This window comes from Acomys minous (assembly GCF_964271855.1).
Source record: "Acomys minous genome assembly, chromosome: 18".
Classification (NCBI taxonomy): domain Eukaryota; kingdom Metazoa; phylum Chordata; class Mammalia; order Rodentia; family Muridae; genus Acomys; species Acomys minous.
The window spans coordinates 58,711,931-58,734,600 of record NC_140501.1 but is presented as its reverse complement, the minus strand read 5'-3'; the positions used below and the strand labels follow the sequence as shown (position 1 = coordinate 58,734,600).

Here is a 22,670-nt window from a genome sequence, read left to right as displayed (position 1 = left end):
TGCGGTCCCAGTTTCCATGGATCTATGCAGTCACTTCAAACATTATTTCCTGGCGAGACAGCCCCCACCTCCCCGCACTGGCCTTCTCTGTTATTACTTGGACATGTGCTAAGCTCTGCGCAGGGCCAGCCTTATAATTTGCTGGATGTAGTGCAAAACAAATGCAAGGCTCCTTGTTAAAAAGATAGTAAGCATTTCAAAACACAACAGCAGGACTTCAGTCCAGCTCTGACTCTGGGCAACTTGGCGTCTGCAGCGAAGCCCGCCTGGCTTTCAGTCTGACCCATAATTACCATCTACACTGCGGTCGGTGTGGTGGTGTCCACCTGTGCATGGATGCGAGAGCTATTACCAGGCGAGAATCTTTCTACTTTCCTAGATGTGCACAGACAGTATGGCGTAGCTCACTAAAACAGCTCCTCACAGAAAGAGATGTACTGTTGCCAACCAAAGACTTCCAAAAGGTACACCAGCCTAGGATTGCAACAATGTCGTTGAGTTACTCAGTCATGAAAACATAAACACTATCCACAGAGTCATAGAAAAACTCTCCATTCTAGATTTTGTAAGCTTTATAGCCCAGGCTGACTGGGGACTTGTGTTCTTCCTCTCTTAGCCTGCTGGGTGCCTGGTGGGTTATAGGTACACTTCTTGGCTCTTGGCTTAGGGAATGCATTATACTTTATGTCACTGGGCTCGGTAAGCAGTTTAAAATATTAGTAAGTAGATGTCAAAGTGGCAATTACAGAGGTCATATGAAGTGCTCTGAATGGTTCCACGGGCTTATGTTAGACAGGGCTGTCACTAATGATGAGACTGAGAGCATGGTCCACGAGCATGCCACTGTCTCTGATGCTGTCACTTGTATGGGCTGTCCCGAAGTCACTGAAGCGGACCCTGATGGCTCCCTCTGTCTCTACTCTGTGCCCAGCTCCAACTTCGACCTAACAGTAACATTCTTAAAAAGCTAAGTCAGTTGTTCTTGCCTCTGTTTAGAACCTTCTAGAGTTTTTGCAGAGGAAAAGCTCCTAGTCATAATCTGGTCAGAAAGGGAGATCAGTGATCTCCCTATATGCATCTTTGTTACAGAAATTTGGATGGATGGCGAAGAAGCCACAAACCCCCCCGCCCCCCACACATCCCTCTCGTGTCTTGTTCCTACCAGTAAACCCTAGTTGGGGCTGGAATCTTTTCAAACAGGAACTTCTTTCTGGATCTTTCCCTCTTCCTTTGCACAGCCTCTCTGTGCTCTCAGAACCAGTCCCCGTCCCTCTGTCTCCTATAGGATGCATGTCTAAGGGCAGTCTGTAGTCTCCCTCTGTCTTAGTTAGGACCACTACTGCTGTAATGAAACACCACGCCTGAAGAAACTTGAGGAGAAAAGGGTTTATTCAGCTTACGCTTCCACAGCACTGTTCATCACTGCAGGAAGTCAGGACAGGAACTCAAACAGGGCGGGAACCTGGAACCACCAGCTGATGCAGAGGCCATGGAGGGGTACTGCTTACTGCCTTGTTCCTCATGGCTTGCTCAGCCTGCTTTCTTACAGAACCCAGGACCACCAGCCCAGGGATGGCACCACCCACAATGTGCTGGGCCCTCCTCCATCCATCACTAATTAAGAAAATGCCGGGGCTGGAGAGATGGCTCAGAGGTTAAGAGCACTGGCAACTTATCTGAAGATCCTGAGCTCAATTCCCAGCAACCACGTGGTGGCTCATAGCCATCTATAATGAGATCTGGTGCCCTCTTCTGGTGGGCAGGCCTCCATGCAGGCAAGATGCTGTATACATAATAAATAAATAAATCTTTAAAAAAAAAAAGAAAAGAAAAGAAAATGCCCTACAGGCTGATCTTACCGAGACATTTTTTTCAGTTGAGGTTCTCTTCTCCCAGATGACCCTAACTTGTGTCAAGTTGACATAAAAACTAGCCAGGACACCCTTCTTCAGAGGGGGGCTCTATAAAGACAGGGAACCCTCACTCCTCCCCCTGAGTCGATGAGGGAAAGTGAGCAGTGTCTATGTCTACAGTATCCCTTGAGAACTGGGGGATCTGATGGGTCATCCCAGCATAAACACAACTTGTCACCTACAAACAAAGGACATCCCACTCACTGAGAATGACAAAACCGCATCATTTCCCCCAAGAAACAGGAAGAAGTCCATCCAGCGTGTTGGGATAACGGGCCTCTCATAATAACCTGGAGAAGTTACAGAACAGTGTCTGCACGCTCCATTTGTGAGAAAGCTCTGGCACATGGTTAGCGGGAAAGGCATTTCTCATCTTGGCATGCTGCTGAAGAAAGGAAGAGGAGAGAGAGGCTTCCTTTGCCGCTTTCAAGCTCTGGGTATGTCTTGAGAAGAAATGTGAAAACACGCAAACTCCTTAAGGTTTGTGCGGGCTCCATGGCTTGCCGCTAAAAGTCCAGGGAACTTGCTGCAGATAGAAAACCGAGGCCCTCTCTCCTGTTCTCTTGAGTTAATGTCTGTCAGTGACACCTCGGTGTGTTGTTTGCAACTGGTACAATGGGCTTGAATTAGTCAGAAGCCAAATGGCTGGCAGCAGGGCCCTCTTTCATTCAGATGCCTCCCTTTGGATCCCATTCCCCTAACTGGGCTGCCTTGTCTGGCCTCAGTAGGGGAGGATGCGACTTAATGTGCCAGGGTGGGTTGGTACCCATGAGGGACCTTTCTCTGAGGAGGAGGAGAGGGGAGAGTGGGTGGCCAGGGGTGTGTGTGGAGAAACTGGGAGGAGGAGAGGGGGGCTGCGAATACATAAATTTTAAAAAGAAAGAGCATTCCCGGTGGACTACCAAGGTTCTTTCCTCAGCTGGACAAAGAAGAGGATCCGTCTACATCGAAAATTTCGCTTTGCTCTAGAACATACTAGAGATGACACTGCTAAGTTCTCAATCAGGTCCTCACCTGATTCCCGGCAGCCTAGGGACTCCTCTTTCCTTCAAGACATCTTCCTGTTGGGTCACAGAGGCGGTATAGAAGCAGGATGGGGAGAAATCCAAAAGCTGGACGGATCTGCCTTTTATAGACACCCAAGCCAGCTTCCACCTTCATGCCAGTGGTTACCAGTGCAAAGCAGGTATAAAAAGCATCAATTGGAACGGTGCTGTCTGCTCCTGGGGACAGAAGGAAGCCACGCCCACCTTTCCCACACTGTCTCCCACTTCTTGATTTTTATTTTATTTTTTCCTAAAGGGTAATATAATTCTCCCAGGTACCTTGGCTCAAATATCTGCATGACTACCGAAGGCCTGGGAAGTAGCCGCGTATAAATGCTACAAAAATTACCCAGCTACGTTTGATTGAAATGTCCTCTGAAGCACATGTTTTTCCATAGTTCAGACGGCACTCGGTATAGGTTTAAGATGGCCTCACTTATTTCCTGCCCAGCTCATGTTATCATAAGCACTTTCCCATGTCACAAAAAAAATTCTTCATATGATAATATGAGGAGGAAATGTATATTATTAGCAACTGACACAAGAATTCCTTTTAGGGCAAAACTTAGCTTTTTTTGGAAAAAAAATAAGAAAAGCTCTGGGGAGAAGCGTGGGGAATAATTTTGTCGGTTGCTTCAGGCAGCTGTGAGGCAGAGGAGGGTGTGTGATGGAGCTGAGAAACACGGGCCCGCGCCCTCTGTGGCCCCTCAGCATCACAGTACCTCACCACACCATGCGAAGCTGGAAGGCAACAGAGACCCAAGGCAGCCCTAGGCAGGGTAGGGCAGAGTCAGAAAGAGCCCTCGGAAGGAAGGCCGCAGTGATCCACAAAGTTAATGGTGGGGACATGCATTTTTCATAAATTGTGGTTTGGAGAAGTAGGGCGTGTTAATCAGAGCATAGGCAAGGCCTCTCCAGTGCCTCAGCTGGCTCGGGGTGTTGATAGCTGCTCTGGGTTCCACTGAACCCAGTGAGTCATTTCAATAACACTTTGAACAACTTCATGTTTGGATTATCTCTTTGGACTTTAGAACCTCGAGGCCAGATGGCACGAGCTGTTTGAAGAAACGGGCCAGGCGAGCCCCTGAATGTCATCAGGGATGTGTGGGTCTCCAGTGTTGCAGATAGCTGGCCTACCGTAGAGGATGCTTTTCATATCCTGCAGCCACTACAAAGCCCTTTGTGACCTGTCTGAAGGAAAGGGTACAATTTTCTCCCCTCTGTCATAGTTCACATTTACTGGCAAACTGCTCCTAGCGGCAGAGTTTCAAATTAAGGTGGGTAGCATCCACTCCTCCTTCGGGACTCCAGGCTTGCCACACCACGTTAGACAAGGGAACAGAAAAGTGAGCACAGCCCCTGTCACTAATGATGTCACGTCTGACCCAGATTTATAAGAGGATTAAGTTCAAAGAGGCCGACTGATTCCGGGCTGCTCCCACTGAGCCAGTCTCTGGAGAACCGGGAAGGCTGGAAATAGGTGGACAGTACATGGTGGACACAGCAGGTGGCCTGAGACTCAAGGCCTGAGTGCTAAAGCCATGGTTTGTCATCCCCAGAAAGCCAGAGTTCTGTGGGGACATTCAGACAGGCCTAAATAACAGTAACATGTTAGTAATAATAGCTAGTAATAATAGCAATAGTGGGTCGATCGGGACCCGGGGGGTTCGGCTCAAACTATTGCACTAACCAAGGACAATACAAGTAGTAAACGTCGAACCTCTACACTGATCTAGCCAATGGACAGGACATTCTCCACAGTTATGTGGAGAGTGAGGACTCACTCGTGAACTCTGCTGCCCCATATTTGACCACCTCCCTTTGGTGGGGAGGCCTGGTGGCACTCAGAGAAAGAATAAGCAGGCTACCAAGATGAGACTTGATAGCCTATGACCATATAGTGGGGGAGGAGGTCCCCCTCGGTCATAGACCTAGGGGAGGGGAATAGGGTGAAAGTGGGAGGGAGGGAGGACACAAGTGATGGGATAGCAATTTAGATGTAATCTAAATAAATTAATAAAAAATTTCTCATAAAAAATAGCAAAAGTGATTCTTAGTATTATGGCCAGGATCATGAGAAATGAAGGCAGCATTGTTTGACACCTGAGCCTGGGACTGGCTATGTTTGTCACAGTGCTCCTGAGGCAAGTGTGTTAGTTAGGGTTACTGTTGTTGTGATGAAACAACCGTGACCAGAAGCAACTGGGGAGGAAAGAGTTCATTTGGCTTACACTTGTACATCACAGTCTATCACTGAGGGAAGTCAGAGCATGAACTCCAAGCAGGAGCTGATGCAGAGGCCGTGGAGGGGTGCCGCTCACTGGCTTGCTCCTTGTGCCTTGTCCAGCCTGCTTTCTTACGCACCCCAGAACCACCTGCTCAGGGATGATGGCACTACTAATAGTGGACTATACCCCCCCACACCCGTTACCAATCAAGAAAATGCCCCCACAGACTTGCCTACAGGCAATCATATGGAGGCATTTTCTCACCTGACATCTCTCTTCCCAGTTGGCTCCCACTTGTGTCAGATTGACAAATGGCAGCCAGTACAGCCAGGTATGAAGATGCGCTTCTTATGCGAGTAGAGGCTGGTGACTCCAGATCTGCATGAACATCCTTAAGAAAGTTGCAGATCCGTGGGTGACCTTTAACGTGAAGAGAGGCATTCGGTTATGTGGGACATTGTGTGGGGCTGTCGTTGAGTGTGGTCCTTCCAGCAAAACAGCTCCCATCTTTGCTGGGCCAGCAGAAGCAGGCCTGTTGACTACTGATGGCCCCTCATAGATGGAGAGCACGGAGGAGGTCTAAGCCCTCATCTGAGATTCCAGATACTCGCCCAGTATCTGTTCTTGTTGCAGTGGCCTCTGGGGCCTCCAGAGGTGCTAGCATACATAAGCTGGGGAAGGCTGGCTGAAGGGGCTCTATCTAAGTAAATCTGGGGATGCCATCATCCACGCTGGGTGGATACTTTGTAGGGTGGTTGCTTTGGGGTCCCCCAGACTCCTGTTGGTAACTGTTCATTCATGTTCTGTGAGTAAGCCCCCAAGATGAACTCTTGGAATCATAGCTGGGGCCTTATGAGGAGGTGGTAGAGATTGCTTATGTCTCCTGCAGAGCAGAGTCTCACAACAGGAGTCTTTGGGAAATAAGCAGGTGAGTGAGGCCCCTATCGCAGCATTAGGGACTTCATTAGATGAAGGAGAGACCTAGGCTCCCTTGTCTGTCCTCTTCGGTCACGGAATGTCCCTACCATGTCGTGAGGTAGGAGTAAGAGCCTCCTTAATGCTGGGAGGATGCCAGCGCCATGTCACTGAATGTTAGGCTGGACTGTGCATAAATCAGTGACAGGCCAGTGAACCTTGGGAGTCCATGGCCAGTGATGCTGAGGCTGAGGAGCCCCACTGTTCTGCTGCTTACTAGCCATTCTTTATAGGGCAACTATAATGTCTGAGTTCTGTTTTTCTCGTCTGTGTTGTGGGAGAGCCCAGTATCCTGTGACCGCGGTGTAGTTGAATGAATACATGAGAATTGCCCAGAACAGCCCTGGCCTACAGGTGCTTCTCAGTTTGCCTAGAATCAGGACTGCTATACACAGTCACTGTTGTGTTGCTGTGAAGAGACACCATGACCAAGGCAACTAGTATAAAAGAAAGCATTTAACTGGAGACTTGCTTACAGTTTCAGAGGCTTAGTCCATTTTCAGCAGGGCGGACAGCGTGATGGCAGGCAGGTGTGTGGGGCTGCAGAAGTAGCTGAGAGCTTCATCTTAATCCATGAGAGAGAGAGAGAGGGAGAGAGAGAGAGAGAGAGAGAGAGAGACAGACAGACAGACAGACACAGACACACAGACACAGACACACACACACACACACACACACACACACACACACACACACACACAGAATTGAGCTTGTAATAAGCTTTTGAATCCTCAAATCCCCGCGCTCAGGGACACACCTCCTCCAACAAGACCACGCCTCTCAATCCTCCTAATCTTTTCAAATAGTTCTACTCTCTGGTTGACTAAGCATACCAACTCATGAGCCTATTGTCCTTTCTTTTTCTTTTTTCTTTCTTTCTTTTTTTTTTTTGGTTTTTCAAGACAGGGTTTCTCTGTGTAGCCCTGGCTGTCCTAGACTCGCTTTGTAGACCAGGCTGGCCTTGAACTCACAGCGATCCGCCTGCCTCTGCCTCCCGAGTGCTGGGATTAAAGGCGTGTGCCACCACGCCCAGCCTATTGTCCTTTCTTATTCAAACCACCACAAAGACTAAGGGAGGAAGCGGTGGAGATTTTCCAAAACTTATCTCTACTGCCAAATATTTCCGGTGGAATCAATGAGTATGGAGTGAGCCACCACTGGAGGTGGTGGAGTGAGCCTTTCCCGGACACACACTTGATCATGAATGGGTGGTGCCAGCAGAGCTCGGAGCTGCTGGTGGGACTTGTGGATCCTCCGTCATGGGCTCTGCTTTGATGGTGCTGAGGCTGTGTTCGATGGAGCAGCCGCTCCGTGTGTTCAATATGTTTTTATTGACTGAGTTAAATAGGAAAGAAAGAAGCACTCGTGTGGCTAAATCATTCCTATTGGAACTGCTCGCTGCTTTTGACTTGGCATGTTTTTTCATCAGCCATGAACGCTTCTGGACACAGCCTTGTGAAGTCAGCACCCCTACTCTGGAAGACAAAGACTTGGGAGTGGAGGCACCTGGGCATTTCTAGTCGCTGAATAGACCGTTCTGTGCCATTCTGCCCATAAAGTCAAGGTGGAGGCAGGTCCAGGCTATTGTCCCTCCCTGCCCACCTCCCAGTGTGTGGGGGTGAAAAGGCACAAGGACTCAGGTGGCACCTTCCCCCTTCCCTGCTTCTAAAGTCACAACTCCATAGCTCTGATGGAGCCCGCATTACCGACACTCAAAAAGGGGACACCAACTGTTTAATAGTTAACGAAAGAGAAGCCTGCCTGGAGCTGAAGAGGCCCTGTCTGTTACAGTCTCATGACATGCTCAGATCTGTTCCCCAGGGCCCTGGGAGATAACCCCAAAGTCCCGTGTAATTCAGCAGAATGTTCCTTTACCACACATCAATCTAGGACGTGGTGAGAGACAGGGGGAGGGGCCAGGAGGGCAGGGCTGCCAGGCTGGACAGGGCTGGCCCTCCCTACGCTATTCAGAGTCTCCCGATACTGGCACCAAAGCCAATGATCTTGGGCCTCTAAATGAGGACAGACCGACCTAGGAAATGAGGACAGGTGGTTACTACTACTGTCTCTGAAGCTCCACATGGGGTGTTTTAATAGTGCTCTCCATCTGTCCGACCTCCGGGACTAATCCTTCCTAATCTATGCTGTAATAATTGGGTAATCAGACAGGACACCCCAAGAAGCCCAGGCCATAGCTTTGCTGGTTTTTTTGGCTGGACTTGTTTTTTTTTTTTTTTAAGTGTGAAGTACAGCTGACCTACAAATTTCCTGCCCAAGCTTCAGACTTCTGCAAAATAAAAACAGACACTTTTAGGAAGTACACTTGAAAAGTATAGCCCTCCTGCTCAGGGCTAATTTGAGGCACTGTCCCCCAAACATATAGAAATGAGAGCTACTAGGGGACAGATCACATAATACTGGTCTTTGCTACCAAGTAAAAAGAAAGACAGGGGGTGGAAATCTAGTCAGCTTGGCTAATGAGCTCACTAGTGTGAGCCCAGGATAAAGCCCAGAGTGAATACATCTGCTGAGATTTCTGTCTTTTGAAAAAAAAAAAAAGTCAGCTTGCTGCAGCGGACTGATGCAAGAGCAGCACAAATGAAAGAGCAGTGAAGCCAGATCAGGGTCTTACCCCAAAGTCCTTGAAGAATAGCCAGTAGGTGGTTAGGATGTGGCACAGAAGGAAGCCAGCTATTTGGGGATTAACCCACCAAGGAGGAAAACAGATTTCCACCCCCCACCCCCACCCCCAGGGAGACAAAATAAACCTCCAAGCTGCTGAGACCTGCTAGCCTGGCCTAGTGTCTCAGAAAGGAACAAAGGTGCCACCAGCCTAACAAGCTGGAGGATTTGCATGTGGAGCCTCCCGTGGGCCAGTGTCCTGGTGCTGCCAGCGACAGGCATCCTCACTGCCCAGAGCTGCACCCAGCATGCACTTGGAATGAATGGAGACCCTCCTCAGCATACCATGGGGGGGGCGGGGAAGGAGTGACCACAGCCAGGTGTTTCACACAGGTGCTAAGTGTATTGACTTGAACCCAAAGCATTCCCCTTTAAGGAAAAGACAAGCTGACAGGACAGCCATGTTGGGAGTGGAATTTCTTTGCCAGCCTTGCAACAGGCTGACCACGGAGACAATGGTTTTGGGGAAAAAAAAAAAAGAATAGTTTCATTCATAATGGGGCCAAGGGTGTGGCTCAGAGAGCAATTCTAAGTAGGTCTCCTCAAGATAGAGTTGGGGCCTGTTTTTAGAGTCAGCACTGATCACACGTTATCAACAGGTCATCAACACGACCCACAGTCAGGGGTGTGTCAGTACTCAGGCTTGGTTGATAGATTACATGCCTGGCGTGCATGAAGCCTATCACCTCAGCACTTAGGAGAAAGGGACAGGAGTATCACAAGTTTAAGGTTTTCCCCAGGCTAACCTGGGCTATGCAAGACTCTTCTTTTAAAAAGTGCCTAAACGCCGGGCGTGGTGGCACACGCCTGTAATCCCAGCACTTGGGAGGCAGAGGCAGGCGATCGCTGTGAGTTCAAGGCCAGCCTGGTCTACAAAGTGACTCCAGGACAGCCAAGGCTACACAGAGAGACCTTGTCTCAAACCCCCCCCCCAAAAAAAGTGCCTAAGCTCAGAGTTAGTTTGCCTAGCATATGAAAGCCTCTGGGTTTGATTCCCCAACACTGCTAGATAAATAACAGATAGATGGGTGGATGGATAAATAGATAGATAGATAGATGATGGATTGACGGATGGTGGATGGATAGATGATAAAGTGTGTATTATGCATGTTAAGTGTAGTCATTTAAAAGCCAGTGATCTATGGGGAGGCGAAGCAAGAAGGTTTAATTGGGAGCTGAGAGCAGGTGGTTTGGGTTTCCTTTGCTTTCGGCAGGTGGTAGAGCCTGAACACAGGTTTTGAGGAGCATGGAGATAAAGTAAGCCTACAGAGGGCATGGAAAGTGGGCTGACCTACCAGGGTCTGCTGTCATCGGCTAGTTCCTTCCCTGGACTTTGGTAAATGCTTGGGCCAGAACACATTTCCCTCCCTCTCTTGTAGCCCTGTGGAAAACAGGTAGCCGAGTGCTGCAGGGGGTGGGGGTGGGGGGGCGCATTAGGTCAGGAGGTGGAACACTGTGCCTAAGATTGGTGCCTTTATAACAGAAGGAAGAGGGGAGGGGACCCTGTGAAGATACAAGTAGGTAATGCCATCCAGGAGCCACAAGGCCAAACCCTCATGGCACAGAACATCTGCCGGCGCCTTGATCTTGGACTTCCCTGCTTCCAGAAGAATACAGCACACTTCTGTTCTTTACACACAACCTGGGGCCAGCGAGATGGCTTGGCTGACAAAAACACTTGCTGCTCAAGCTGGGAGAACTGACTGATATTCCTGGAACCATGGTGGGAGGAAAACACAGTTTCTCATGAACACACACACTAATAACAACACACACACACACACACACACACACACACACATACACATACACGCATACAGTTGTAAGCTACTCAGTCTGTGGTATTTTGCTATGATGATACAATTGAACCAAGAAAGTAAGAAGTGGGCCTCTGATGGGCTGACTCCTGCAATCTGATACCTAAGCTAGTGAAACCGTACATAATGTATCAAACTACTAAAGGAAGAAACCCACCTCCCATGTGACAAGACTGGTGGTTCTCACTACCCCCCCCTCCCCAACTACCCATCAGCCCTTGGCTGAAGTGATGGAGGCACCTGACAACAGCTGTCAGCTGCCAGCTGAGTCCAGAAACAATCGGTTTATGGAAAGTGACCAAGTTGACTGACACCATGTAGAAAATGGTCCCACCATCTGTGACATATCCCAGAAAACTGCAGGGCTTTTTCTGCAGGGACACAGGGCCCTGCGGTCCCAACCACTGCATGGGGTGCACAGAAAATCATCAGTTTCAGAGGTGAGGATATGTCCCAGGAAGACACAGATGCAGTGTATACAGAAGCACATAAAAAAACATTTCAAGGAATATGTTCATAGCTGGGGCAAGTGTTATTGTATGTTGGGGGTTTAGTGATGGGCCAGGGCTGGGAAATTCTCTGGAACAAGTAGTCAGAAATGCAGGGAAAAAATGTGGGTCTCAGCCTTTAGAGGGGTGTGTGTGTGTGTGTGTGTGTGTGTGTGTGTGTGTTCGCACATGTTTTATGTACATGTGAGGTTTACGCAGGTGCCTGGGCAGGCGTGTGTACACATGTGGCTTGTAGTTGCTTCGCTTCACTGGTGTTTAGTTTTTCTCTGAGCATTCGCAAGTGGAAGGGAGCTGGTAAGTGGTATTGGACGAGCGTTCAGAATCTCCCACTGACTTCATTCCCGTACACAGTGAGCCCACGGTCACAGAAAGAGAGTAAGAGCCAAGCTTTAGGAAGGGCCGGTTCCCCACACCCTCTTCCCTGGAAAGCTCCAGAAGACGAAGAAGGAGACACACATTCCCCCCCCCCCAACACAGGCACTTGAAAGCAGCAGATTCTGCCACTGTAAAGGGGGGGAGGGGCAGTGATTCCAGCAGGGTTGTGATTGAGATCAGGGCTGCTTGTTGTAATGGCTGGAGGCTGGGGTGAGGAGCGGAGGAGCCGGAGCAGAGGGCCGACTCTAGCCAGCCCCTCAGAGAGACTTATGCTCCTGTGCGTGCTGAGTGGGTTAGACCAAGCCTCTGTGTGACGTTGGCTTTGTGTCAGAAGTGGAATTAGAGGAGAGTTCCCTAAGATGAGCCCACATCCCCCCAAGGAGCAAGGCATAGACTTCGGTACACCTTGCCTCATCACCGCACTGTGATACAGCCTAGTTCCACAGCCGCGGTCCAGCCTCGGTTCCCAGCTCCCAGCCCTGGGCTCTCTGGTCAGGCTGGTTTTTCTTGCCTCCCTTGGGACTAGCTGACTTCCTGACTTCCCGCAGTCAATGTGGCTGCCCCTCTACTCCTGTTGCTTGGAGCCCAGAGCCCTGGCATCCTGTCCGCACACCCTCGGCTATTTGACCTCATTTGCTCTGATTTTGGCTTTGCCTTGGAGCTGACAGCTGAAGGGACCCCGTCCCACCCTGCATTCTAAAACAGAATCTTTTCTGAGAGTGTCTCTGACACAACAAAGCAGGAAAGAGAGAGAAAAACGAAAACAATCTTGAAAGAGTAGATTGTTGGAAACTCTGTGAGATGTTTTTCAGGCTGTCCTGGGTTAGGTGCATGAACAGAGCTGATCAGAAACCTAGTCAGTTATGTCCCTTGTTCTATTTTCTCCACGATGTGGGAACTCCAATACCCGGATACGTTTCCCCTGGACAGTCCCGGGCCTGGAGTAGCTCATGGGTCTTATATGCTGCACAGTGCACAGCACGACCTTTTCTTCTTCTTCTTCTTCTTCTTCTTCTTCTTCTTCTTCTTCTTCTTCTTCTTCTTCTTCTCCTCCTCCTCCTCCTCCTCCTCCTCCTCCTCCTCCTCCTCCTCCTCTTTCTTCTTCTTCTCATTCTTCTTCTCCTTCTTCTTTTTGGCTTTTTCGAGACAGAGTTTCTCTGTGTTACAACCCTGGCTGTCCTGGACTCACTTTGTCGACCAGGCTGGCCTCAAACTCACAGCGATCCGCCTGCCTGTGCCTCCCGAGTGCTGGGATTAAAGGCGTGCACCACCACCACCCGGCTAGAACCTGTTCTTTTTGACCATCACTACTTTCTCTATTGTTTGTTTGTTTTTTTGGCTGTTCACAGTGCAATTCCACATTGCTGACACCACCCCCCCCAGGAAGCTGATCCATACTCCAAATATTTTCAGGAGAGCTTTATATCGGAGTAGCCCATGCCCAGGGTGGAACTACATGTGCCCAAGTCCAAGAACAGCAGTGTCTGGGTCAAAGGAACTGGGGACTGTGTTGAAGGACTGAAGGAACAGCAGATGCCATCACCAATGTAGGCAATAATGCTTGCTGTGTGTCGAAATGTATGCTTCAAAAGACATGGGGAACCCCTAACCACTCATACCCAGGAATGGAGCCTTACTGTAAAACAGTCTTTGAAAATGTAACTAAGATATAAGATGAGATTGTAGGACGGACCACGTGTATGGGGTGTGTATATGTGTGCACATGCACGTGACTGCGGAGGTCAGAGGAGGATGGGCATCTCGCTTTGTCACTTTCTCCCTTATCCCACTGACTAACTATCTCTTGTTGAACCTGGAGCGAGGCTGGCAGTTGGCTACCTCTAGGAATCCTTTGTCTCTGTCCTCGAAGCCCTGGGGTAACCATCATGCTCGACTTTTTACATAGACACTGGGGATCCAAACTCAGGTCCTCACTTGATGTGCTTCAAGTGCTGTCACCACTGAGCCATCTCCCCTGCCTCCAAAAGACAGATCTTAACACAATTGGCATCATCATCCTGAGAAAAGAAGCACCTCAGACAGATGTACAGAGAATGCCTGTGGCATTGGTGGCAGAGATTAAAATGGAATGTTTCCACCAATGGGGCGGGGGCGCGTGGGGGAGGCCAAGGATTTGAACAATGGGCAGGACCAGGAGAAAGCACAGGGCAGAGCCTCTCCCAGGATCCACAGTCACAACCAGCCCTAGTGCCACCTTGAGCTTGCCCTTCTGACCTCTAGAAGTAAGGATGACAGATTCCTGCTGTGTTGAAGCCCCCTGGGTCTGTGGTAGGTAGGCTGTTACATTAGCCCCAGGAAACTGACTACTGCTACTGGGAACGCCAGACTTGCCTGCCACTGCCTGGCCTGTGTGTCCCCAGAGCACCCACCAGCATTGCAAAGAAGTGTTCACTTTACCTTTATTTGGTCACATAGACCTTTGATCGAGGACTGGACCCAGATGACAGCTTGGTCTTGGCCATATGGATATGGATGCTGTCCCTCACAAAGACTTCGGCCTGGACCTTTAACCCTCATTGGCATGACCACCTTGGAGAAGGTATCATAAGGCAGGAATGGACAAGAGCAGAGGCTGGGTATTTCCCATTGGCGGGGAGGGATCCACACTGACCAGCCCGTCTGCACATGGCAAGCGCCAGTCTCAACTCAGGAATCATTTTCCAAATCTCCTCGGTTAAATACTTCAGAGGTTCGAGGCCGGTTGAACATAGAGCCAGTGAGCACTTCCATCCTAAACGCTGTGACCTGGAACAGCAGCCGCTCAGGGACCTTACGGTACTCCGATGCTCTGTGTGGTTCACCTGACAGAAGAGTCCACGTGGCAAGTTTAGGACAGAGACAGGGGATCGGTTGTGGAGGAGACGTTGCACACAGGAAATGATGGTGGTAACTGGCGCTGAGGCCACATCTCAAAGGCATTTTTCTCAGTCCTTTTCTTGTTCTGAGTGAATTCCTCCAGAGAGAAAAGTCACAACTCAGTGATGACTCCTCCCTTGTCCCGCAAATGCAAAGCTTGCTCCTGTTTCCCAGCAAACTCTACCGCATGTCCTTTTGTGGAGACCCTCATTATTTTGGGGCAGCTCTCCCATTGGATATTTTCCCTCAGGCCTCTATTTATTTTCTCCAGCTCTAAAATGAGCTTCCACGAAGAAGGAAATATATATACATACATACATACATACATACATACATACATACATACAATAAAACAAACTGGGGTGCCTCTGGTAAAATCACCTTGAATCTCTTGCTTTGTACAAATATAATCTCTGCCTGCCCTACTTTGTGGAGGTGGTGGGGATGTGATTTGATTTTAGGGCCTTGGGCAAACTAGAAAACTGTCTAGCTCTCAGTTGTGGCCTGAGGCTCTTTTTACTTTTCTTGTTGAGGCTGGGCTTGACGCCTTTCTGTAGCCCATCAGGTCCTTCCTTCATCTTTCAATCCTCCTGACTCTAACTCCCGTGTAGCTGAGCTTCCAGGCCTACACCACCAGGCCTGGCTGCTGCCCACATTTTAGCTATGAACAATGTGCCTTGATTTGTAACTCTGGCCTTTCACTCCAGCCCACCACTCAACAGCGATCTTTGCGCTCTTATCATCAGCCGTCCTGCTGTTCCTGCCTTCTCTCTAACCAATGTGGGCCTTTTAATAAATTCCGTGTCAACTGCTCTCTCCCACCTGGGGGAGAAAGCCAGGAGACCTCTGTCATTCTCTAGCCTGGTGGCTGCAGTGGATTAGCAGAAGGCTCTGAGAGTCCTGTTTCCTTCCTCCGCAGGTAGGTGACTTGGCACCAAGAAGCCTTCGCTACACTGAAGGCTGCTTTGTCCCTTTTCTCTTTGAGTATCTATGTCCCAAGGGAGTGACAGAAACCCCAGTGTCCTTGGTCAGTTTTCTCCCTGGGGATTCAGGACGTCTTATGCAGATGACTGACGTTTGGCCTGTCCTGGCAGACACAGTGCTCTACAGGATGAACAGCAGGTCACCTAGGCCAACTCTTAGGCCCAGAGACCTGTGTTTCTTCTAGACTGCCTGTTCTTCCCAATTGTGGTCTGAAGCAATTTCAGACTGACATAGTTACTTACGTAGTAACCCATATATCTAGTCAGCAGTGTGTGTGTGTGTGTGTGTGTGTGTGTGTGTGTGTGTGTGTGTGATTTAAAGAACTGAGGCCGACTTCCAATTGTCGTCCCACAGCTTTCAAAGAAATAACAAATGGCTTTCTCTTTATAGTTCTTCGCCCCTCGTCTTTTGCAGGGCAAACGGGACTCAATTCTGTCATGTTACATGATCAGTTAGGGTTTCTGGAAACGGGCCAGTGAGATGATTTGGGATGTAAGGAGTCTTGCCACTGAGCCTGACAAACTCCACTGTTAGGAGCCGCAGGGCAGAAGATGAAAACTTCCACAAGTTGTCCTCTGCTGTGCCACGTGTGTGCCCAAACACAACACACACACACACACACACACACACACACAAGAAATGTTTTTTAAACAACAATTTTAAAAAAATTTAAAAAAAGTCTTCCTTACATCCTGTTCATAAAGAGTCCTGCAAAACAGGTGGAGAGAGCCAGTGGGATTCAGACTCTGATAGCAGAGAAGTCCACTGTACCCAGCCTCAGTTTGGAGCATTTTTTTTCTTTTTTCATCAAAATGAGAAAGAACAATGTAAAACCACTCTCAACTCCATGACCTAAACGTGAACCATGGAAGCTACCTTGGCCAAGAACTGAATCTGCATAATATAAGTAACACGCAGAAAATAAACACAAGAGAAGCAGTAAAGACTGGCATTTGTTTGCATATGTAAATAGTATATATAATCAAATAATATTTGAGAATGCTATTAAACACCATAAAATGTAGTTTTTCCAAGTCCCTCCCCATTTTGCTGATAAGTCCTTGATTAGGAAATGTTAGCGGTCGGTCCCTGCCTTCAAAGTCAGAATACAGCAAAGTTCCCCAGACACGATTGTTTCCTGAAACAGAGTTTTCTTTGCTTCTACACCAGTGGGGTCAGGGTAACCTCAGGGACCTCTGAACCCTGTCTCGTTGGTATCTTTCCCCTCCTGTCCTATTGGAGAAGATGGCAAGTGGGTCCTGGGGTGTGGTCATAGCCTGGGTCAGAGTGGGCACAGCACGGAGAGGAAGACAGAGCCCGGGGCCTCTGAGGCCACCTGTAGAGGGATTGGAGCTTTCCAAGCTAAGATCTCAGCATGCTCCATCTTTTGTGACCAACTGGAAACTGGACAGTGACTTCTGTGACATAAACCCCATGTCACTGGGGTGTGGGATGAAAGCTTCATGGCTTCCCAGAGGACCAGGGAAACCTCCACCCAAGGAACAGCTGCACTTTGTTGCTGATTCGTATTTACTGACCGCTGTTGCTTCTGTAACAGGCAATCAGATCCACAGGAATATAATGAAGACCACACTCAGCACCAGGCCAGACACAGGCGTGGACAGACTGGCGTGGTGCCTCCTGGGTTTAGTGCCCACATGTTAAGATCTTGTGTGAAAGGCCCGAGAAAAGCAAGAGGCTGCATGAAGTCTGAGACAGATGATAAAGGAAAAGGCATTGTTCTTTGTGGGCATGGGGTAGCATGTGTTGATGTCTGAAATTGGGCTCCCAGGGAAAGGTAGGCTGGCGGTGGAATCTTGGGTGGTGAGAATGAATCGACGCACTGAGATCCAATCGCCCACAATTGCAAATTTCATTTTTTCCCCTTTCAGCTCGAGGCTGTGTTGAAGGTTTCTGCTACACAAAAACCTATATGGCGCCCAGGGTATTATTATATAAGTCCTTGGCAGGAGGGGAGACAGTCCGGTCTGTGCGCCCCAGCCGCCGCAGTTGCAGTAGCCTCCGCGCAGCAGCGAGAGCCGCTCAGGTTGATTTAGAACGCGGGTGACAGTGGCCTGGCGCAAGCCTACGGCTGACGACAGCGGCTGATCCCGCTCGGTTTCCATGGAGACGGGCAGGAGCCGCGGCGGCGGCGCGGCTGTCAGCGATCGCGGCGGCGCGCGCGCGGGGGTCTGCAGGAGGCAGGAGCAGGCCGGGGCCCTCGCCGCAGACATGGACTCGCATTGTGAGTGCGCCGCGGAAACGCCCGCCGCAGAGCCGCCGTCGGGGAAGATCAATAAGGCTGCGTTCAAGTTATTCAAGAAGAGGAAATCGGGGGGCACCATGCCCAGCATTTTTGGGGTCAAAAACAAAGGGGATGGGAAGAGCGCGGGGCCGGCGGGCATGGTGAGAAGCAGGACCCACGACGGACTAGCCGAGGTATTGGTGCTGGAGGGCAGCAAAAAGGAGGAGCCGCCTGGCGGGGGCGATCACGGCGGGGCCCGGCCGATCACCGGACCCCCCAAAGCCGCCGGGCCTGGCCTGGGCTCCCTGGCCAGCAGCTCGGTGGCCAAGTCCCACAGCTTCTTCTCCCTGCTGAAAAAGAACGGGCGATCGGAGACCTGCAAGGGAGACCCTGGCGAGGCGAGCAAGGCTGGCGGCAAACAAAAGAGGGGGCTGAAAGGGATCTTCAGCAGCATGCGCTGGCACCGGAGGGACAAGCGCGGCAAAGAGGAGGAGAAGGCGGCGCGCGCGGCGGGCCCGGGAAGCCTAGTCCTGCCCGGCTCGCTCACCGCCAGCCTGGAGTGCGTCAAGGAGGAGCCACCCCGAGCCGCGCGCCGCCCGGACAGCCCGGGTCAGGACGCCGCGAGACACGCAGCAGGTGAGCCCGCAGGGGGAGAGCAGGCGCCCGCGTCCGCCGAGCGCGCCCCGGCGCGGACCTGCCTCGAGGCCGCGAGCCCCGTCAGCCCTGGCGACCAAAGCGCTCGGGGAGAGGACGCCGAGGGGCATCGGTGCGCGGAGAAGCCCGGGGCAGCCCTCGAGTCGGGAGCCGGTGAGGTCCAGGAGGCCGAGGAGGATGCGTCCAGGACAGGTGACGTTCCGATAAAGACCGTCCCCCTTGTCGACTCCGAAGGTGGCAGCGGCCGGGCGTCTGCCATCCCTGACCCTTCCTCTGTTGATCCACCCTCAGACCCGTCGGCAGATCGTATTTGTTTGATGTTTTCTGACGTGACTTCACTGAAAAGCTTTGACTCTCTTACAGGCTGTGGAGATATTATTGCAGACCCAGAAGAGGAGGCAGGCCCCAGCTGTGACAAGCATGTCCCCGGGCCAGGCAAGCCAGTTCTCTCTAAAAAGAACCCCAGCGTGGTGGCCTACCAAGGAGGAGGGGAGGAGATGGCCAGCCCGGACGAGGTGGACGACACCTATCTCCCGGAATTCTGGGACATGTTGTCCCAGACTGAGGACCAAGGACAAGGACCCCAAGAGGGCGCAGCCAAGGCGGCCATTGCTTCGGACACCAAGCTGGCCTCTGAGGCCTCCAATAATGCCCGGTGTGGGGAAGTGGCCAAGGACGTGTCCTCCGTCAAGCGCAGGAGGCTCCACAGGATCCCCATTGAGTCCCAGCAGAAGGAGGAGCCGAAACACGCAGAGAAGGAACATCAAGAAGGTGTCCCTAACAGTGACGAGGGCTACTGGGACTCCACCACTCCTGGCCCAGAAGAAGAGAGCGCCAGCAGCAGCAGCAAAAAGGTGGTCATTCCCCGGGATAGCGACAGTGGCGATGCCCTCTACGATCTCTATGTTGAACCTGAAGGAAGCCCAGCAGCCCCTCCTGCCACAGAGGACCCCCCCTGCTTGTCCCGGCTAAAGCCGGTGTCTCCAGGCACCATCACCTGTCCTCTGAGAACACCAGGCAGCTTGCTGAAGGACTCTAAAATTCCTATTAGCATCAAGCATCTCTCCAACCTTCCGTCCAGCCATCCTGTGGTGCACCAGCAACCAGCCAGGAGTGAGATGCCCAGAACAAAAATCCCTGTTTCCAAAGTGCTGGTCCGCAGGGTCAGCAACCGGGGCTTGGCTGGAACTACCATCAGGGCAGCAGCGTGCCACGACAGTGCCAAAAAGTTGTGAGGTCTCCGAGGCCAAGGAGGATGGATGGGTCATATGTTAAGGATTACAACTTTCCCCCTGGAAACCACAGAAGGAAGTTTGCTTCCCCCAAAGCAAATAGTTTAGGACCCACCCTTCTCCTTGTGGCCTCTAAGGCTTTATTGGAGACGGAGGCAGAAGGACATCCTGGGGCTGTCACACCTGGAGCTCAGATAAGTTTCTGATAAGTCTTTTGTGGCACTTTCCTTTTTCTTTTAACCTTTTTTTTTTTTAAAAATATTTTTCATTTTCTTCTTCTTCTCCCCCCCCCCCTTAATTCATGGATCATTCAGAAGTCACCTTTCCTTGCCTTTGCAGAAAATAAGATTTAACCAAACCTAACAACAACAACAACAACAACAACAAAAATCATGCCAGGATATCAGTCTGTTCTAGAGTCAATAGGGCCTCGAGGAGTCACTAAACAGCAGAATTCTTGCCTCTCTTTCCAGGAAAAACAAACAAACATACAAACAAACAAAAAATCCATTGCTTTATCACTGTGTGGAAAACACCTGAAAAGCTGAAAGATTCATGTAGCTATGTGTTGGAGAAGAGGGGGCTGCCGATTGGAAGAAAGTCCCCAGCTTCCGGTTGCCAGATATGCAAATAGGTAAAGCTCTATTTCTAAGAAAACAGAGAAGGTTAGTTTGGCGGGTTCAGATCGTTTGTCTGAGGAGTAATAAAAGGCTCACGAGTAGTTTATGTGGGTTTTTTTTTTTTTTTTGCTTGTTTGTTTGTCTGTGTATATTTTGGATCCACCCCACCTTCTTGGTGCAGAATTCAGGATCAGGGAAAGATCTAAATCACTAAATGCTAATTGTCCAGTATTTTGATGTTTGCAAACTTCAACCTTCTTGTGTGTGGCTTATGTATATTTTACAGTTTAACATTTTTATAACACGTCAATTATATACAATTTAAAGTCTGGTATATAGCTGGATATGATGACAAACCATTGAGGTTCTTTACGTATTTCCGCCTGGGAGAGTGCTGCTTTTGATTTATTAGGATTCTTTGCACATGCATACATATACATATATATATGCCCATATATACGTATATACATTGATGCCTCGGACAATGATTTGGCTAGTCTTGGTTAAGAGTCTGTTTTTCAGCCCAAACCAGAGTTTTTTTTTTTAATAAAAAACCTGGTTTATAAAATGTTGGATCCAACCATTTCCCCAAAGATAGGAAGTCCGAAATGAACACATCAAAAACTAATAGAAAAATACAAGTTTAAAACTATTAATGTGACTTTTGTTATATAAACCTATGCCCGAGACAAGTGTGTTCTTCATATGATACTGCCAAACCTAAGTATGTGAACATGCTACTAAATCACTTTCTGAGAAGTGGCTTTGACTCGATATATGCTTTCTAACACTTCAGCTGAAACACTGCTGCCTTGGCAGTTTGAATGACACGGTGGAGGGGTTCCTAGAATGCCATTAGTGTCTGCTGATTAAACTGATACCCTTCTGGGGCTGCATTTCAGGGCATTTAACTCAAAGGGCGGGAGCTCCCACCAGAGGTGCTGCGGCACATTCAGGAGGATGCTCCTCAGGAGGATGGCACAGGTCCCAGTGACCCTGCATGCGTGTGAATGACATGAGCACAGTGTAATTTTGAGTTCTAGAGAGACGACTAAGAAATGGTCTGCTATTTTGTGTTTTAAGATTTTCGTTATATTTTGTAAAAGGGAAAAAAAAGAGGAAGCTAAATATATGAGAAACTTATTTTAATAGTGCGAAGGAAGGAAAAATAAGTGGGCATCAAGGAAAACTTGATAAGGCATAGAGGAAGCTCACTCCCATTTCCATTGGAAGCTATTTCCTTAGAAAAGGGGGGGGGGTGGCGCAGAGGTCTGCTGCAAACCACAGTTAGTCAGATGGCTGACTTTTACTGTATTGTCTCGGGTCCTTGGTGTTACCTCGAAGCGACGCTTTACTTTTTAATTTCCTTGTGTCTCTAGATGAGACGCCTCCATGTCCTCATCACCCTAAAGTGTTCTGAACTCACTATCAGAAGCCATGCAGGCATCTCATCCACGCTCAGGAAGGCGCTCATCTGGCTAAAAACTAACAGACAAAAGGCATCTCAAAAACAGCTGAGATCTGGCAATATTCTGGAAGTTATTTCTGTCCTTGAGAAAAGACTTTAAATGTGATTGCTATTGATAGAAGTATTTAGACCCCAAAATGCAGTTGCTTGCCCCTGCAAACTGGAAAGGATGTAGATGTTGCTTCCAGCAGGAAAACAAAGGGCTTTTCCCTTGTGCTTTTCCCTGCAAAGAGTATATTCCCCTTTGTACGACTCTGTGGCTGGATTTTCTTGGCACTTGCTCAGCTGTGTAGGAAAGGTAGCAAAGGAAGAATGGGGTGAGACACTGTCAGAGTCATGGCAGCTGGTTGCAGAGGCACCAGGAGCCGCTCTTCCAAGTGTTTCCAGCTCGAGGGGCCTTATTTCTGCATCCTTTCTTTGTAAGTGAAGGAAAATTGTAGTAAGATTTTACCTTCATTTCTCCTGGCAATTAAGACTCAACATGTCTTGTTTATAAAATACTTTTCACCACACTTCTCTTTTTTCCTGGTTTTTCTTTTTCTTTTTTCTTTTTTAACCCTGCACTTTTAAGAACAGCAGCCATGCCAGTCAAATAAAGGACTTGGCAGAGAGTTAAACGTCCTTAGGCATTAGCAGGTGGGACAGTAGTCAGCCTTCTCCACACACAGCAAAGGGATCAGTCAGAGTTGCTCTCTTGTGCCAAGGGTTTTATCTGCGTTTGCAAGAAGTTTCTAGATTTACATGCAACTGTTTATGGATATATTGTGAACTAGTCTTGTGAGGACTGGACAGGCACCTTTGCTGGTTTTTGGTTTTGTTGTTGTTGTTTTGTTTTGTATTTTAGAGAAAGGCCAGATGTGAGCAAATGATGCTTTCTTGGTATGTACAGTTCTCAGGTCCTTGGCACCCTTTGGGCAAAGAACTGCATAAGATTAGAGGGCAAAAAGCCAAAGCAATTGTTGGGCAGGAATTTGTCAGTTTAATGGCTCTGCACACAGACAGAGGTCTTTGATATCAAACACATAGACACCCACACACCCACACA

At 49.4% G+C, this 22,670-nt stretch overlaps 1 protein-coding gene across 2 annotated transcripts; it reads left to right on the top strand.

Moving 5' to 3' along the window:
• Positions 1-16,349: 16,349 nt before the first annotated feature.
• On the top strand, positions 16,350-19,787 carry AMER2 (APC membrane recruitment protein 2). 2 transcript variants are annotated; one of them, XM_084768306.1, is made up of 2 exons: positions 16,350-18,287; positions 18,669-19,787. In XM_084768306.1, exons 1-2 carry the CDS (start codon positions 17,531-17,533, stop codon positions 19,538-19,540), a joined length of 1,629 nt encoding a protein of 542 aa, XP_084624432.1. In that variant the 5' UTR covers positions 16,350-17,530; the 3' UTR covers positions 19,541-19,787. The 2 variants fall into 2 exon arrangements, with proteins under 2 accessions (XP_084624432.1, XP_084624431.1); XM_084768305.1 differs by having other exon boundaries at positions 16,350-19,787.
• Positions 19,788-22,670: the final 2,883 nt, after the last annotated feature.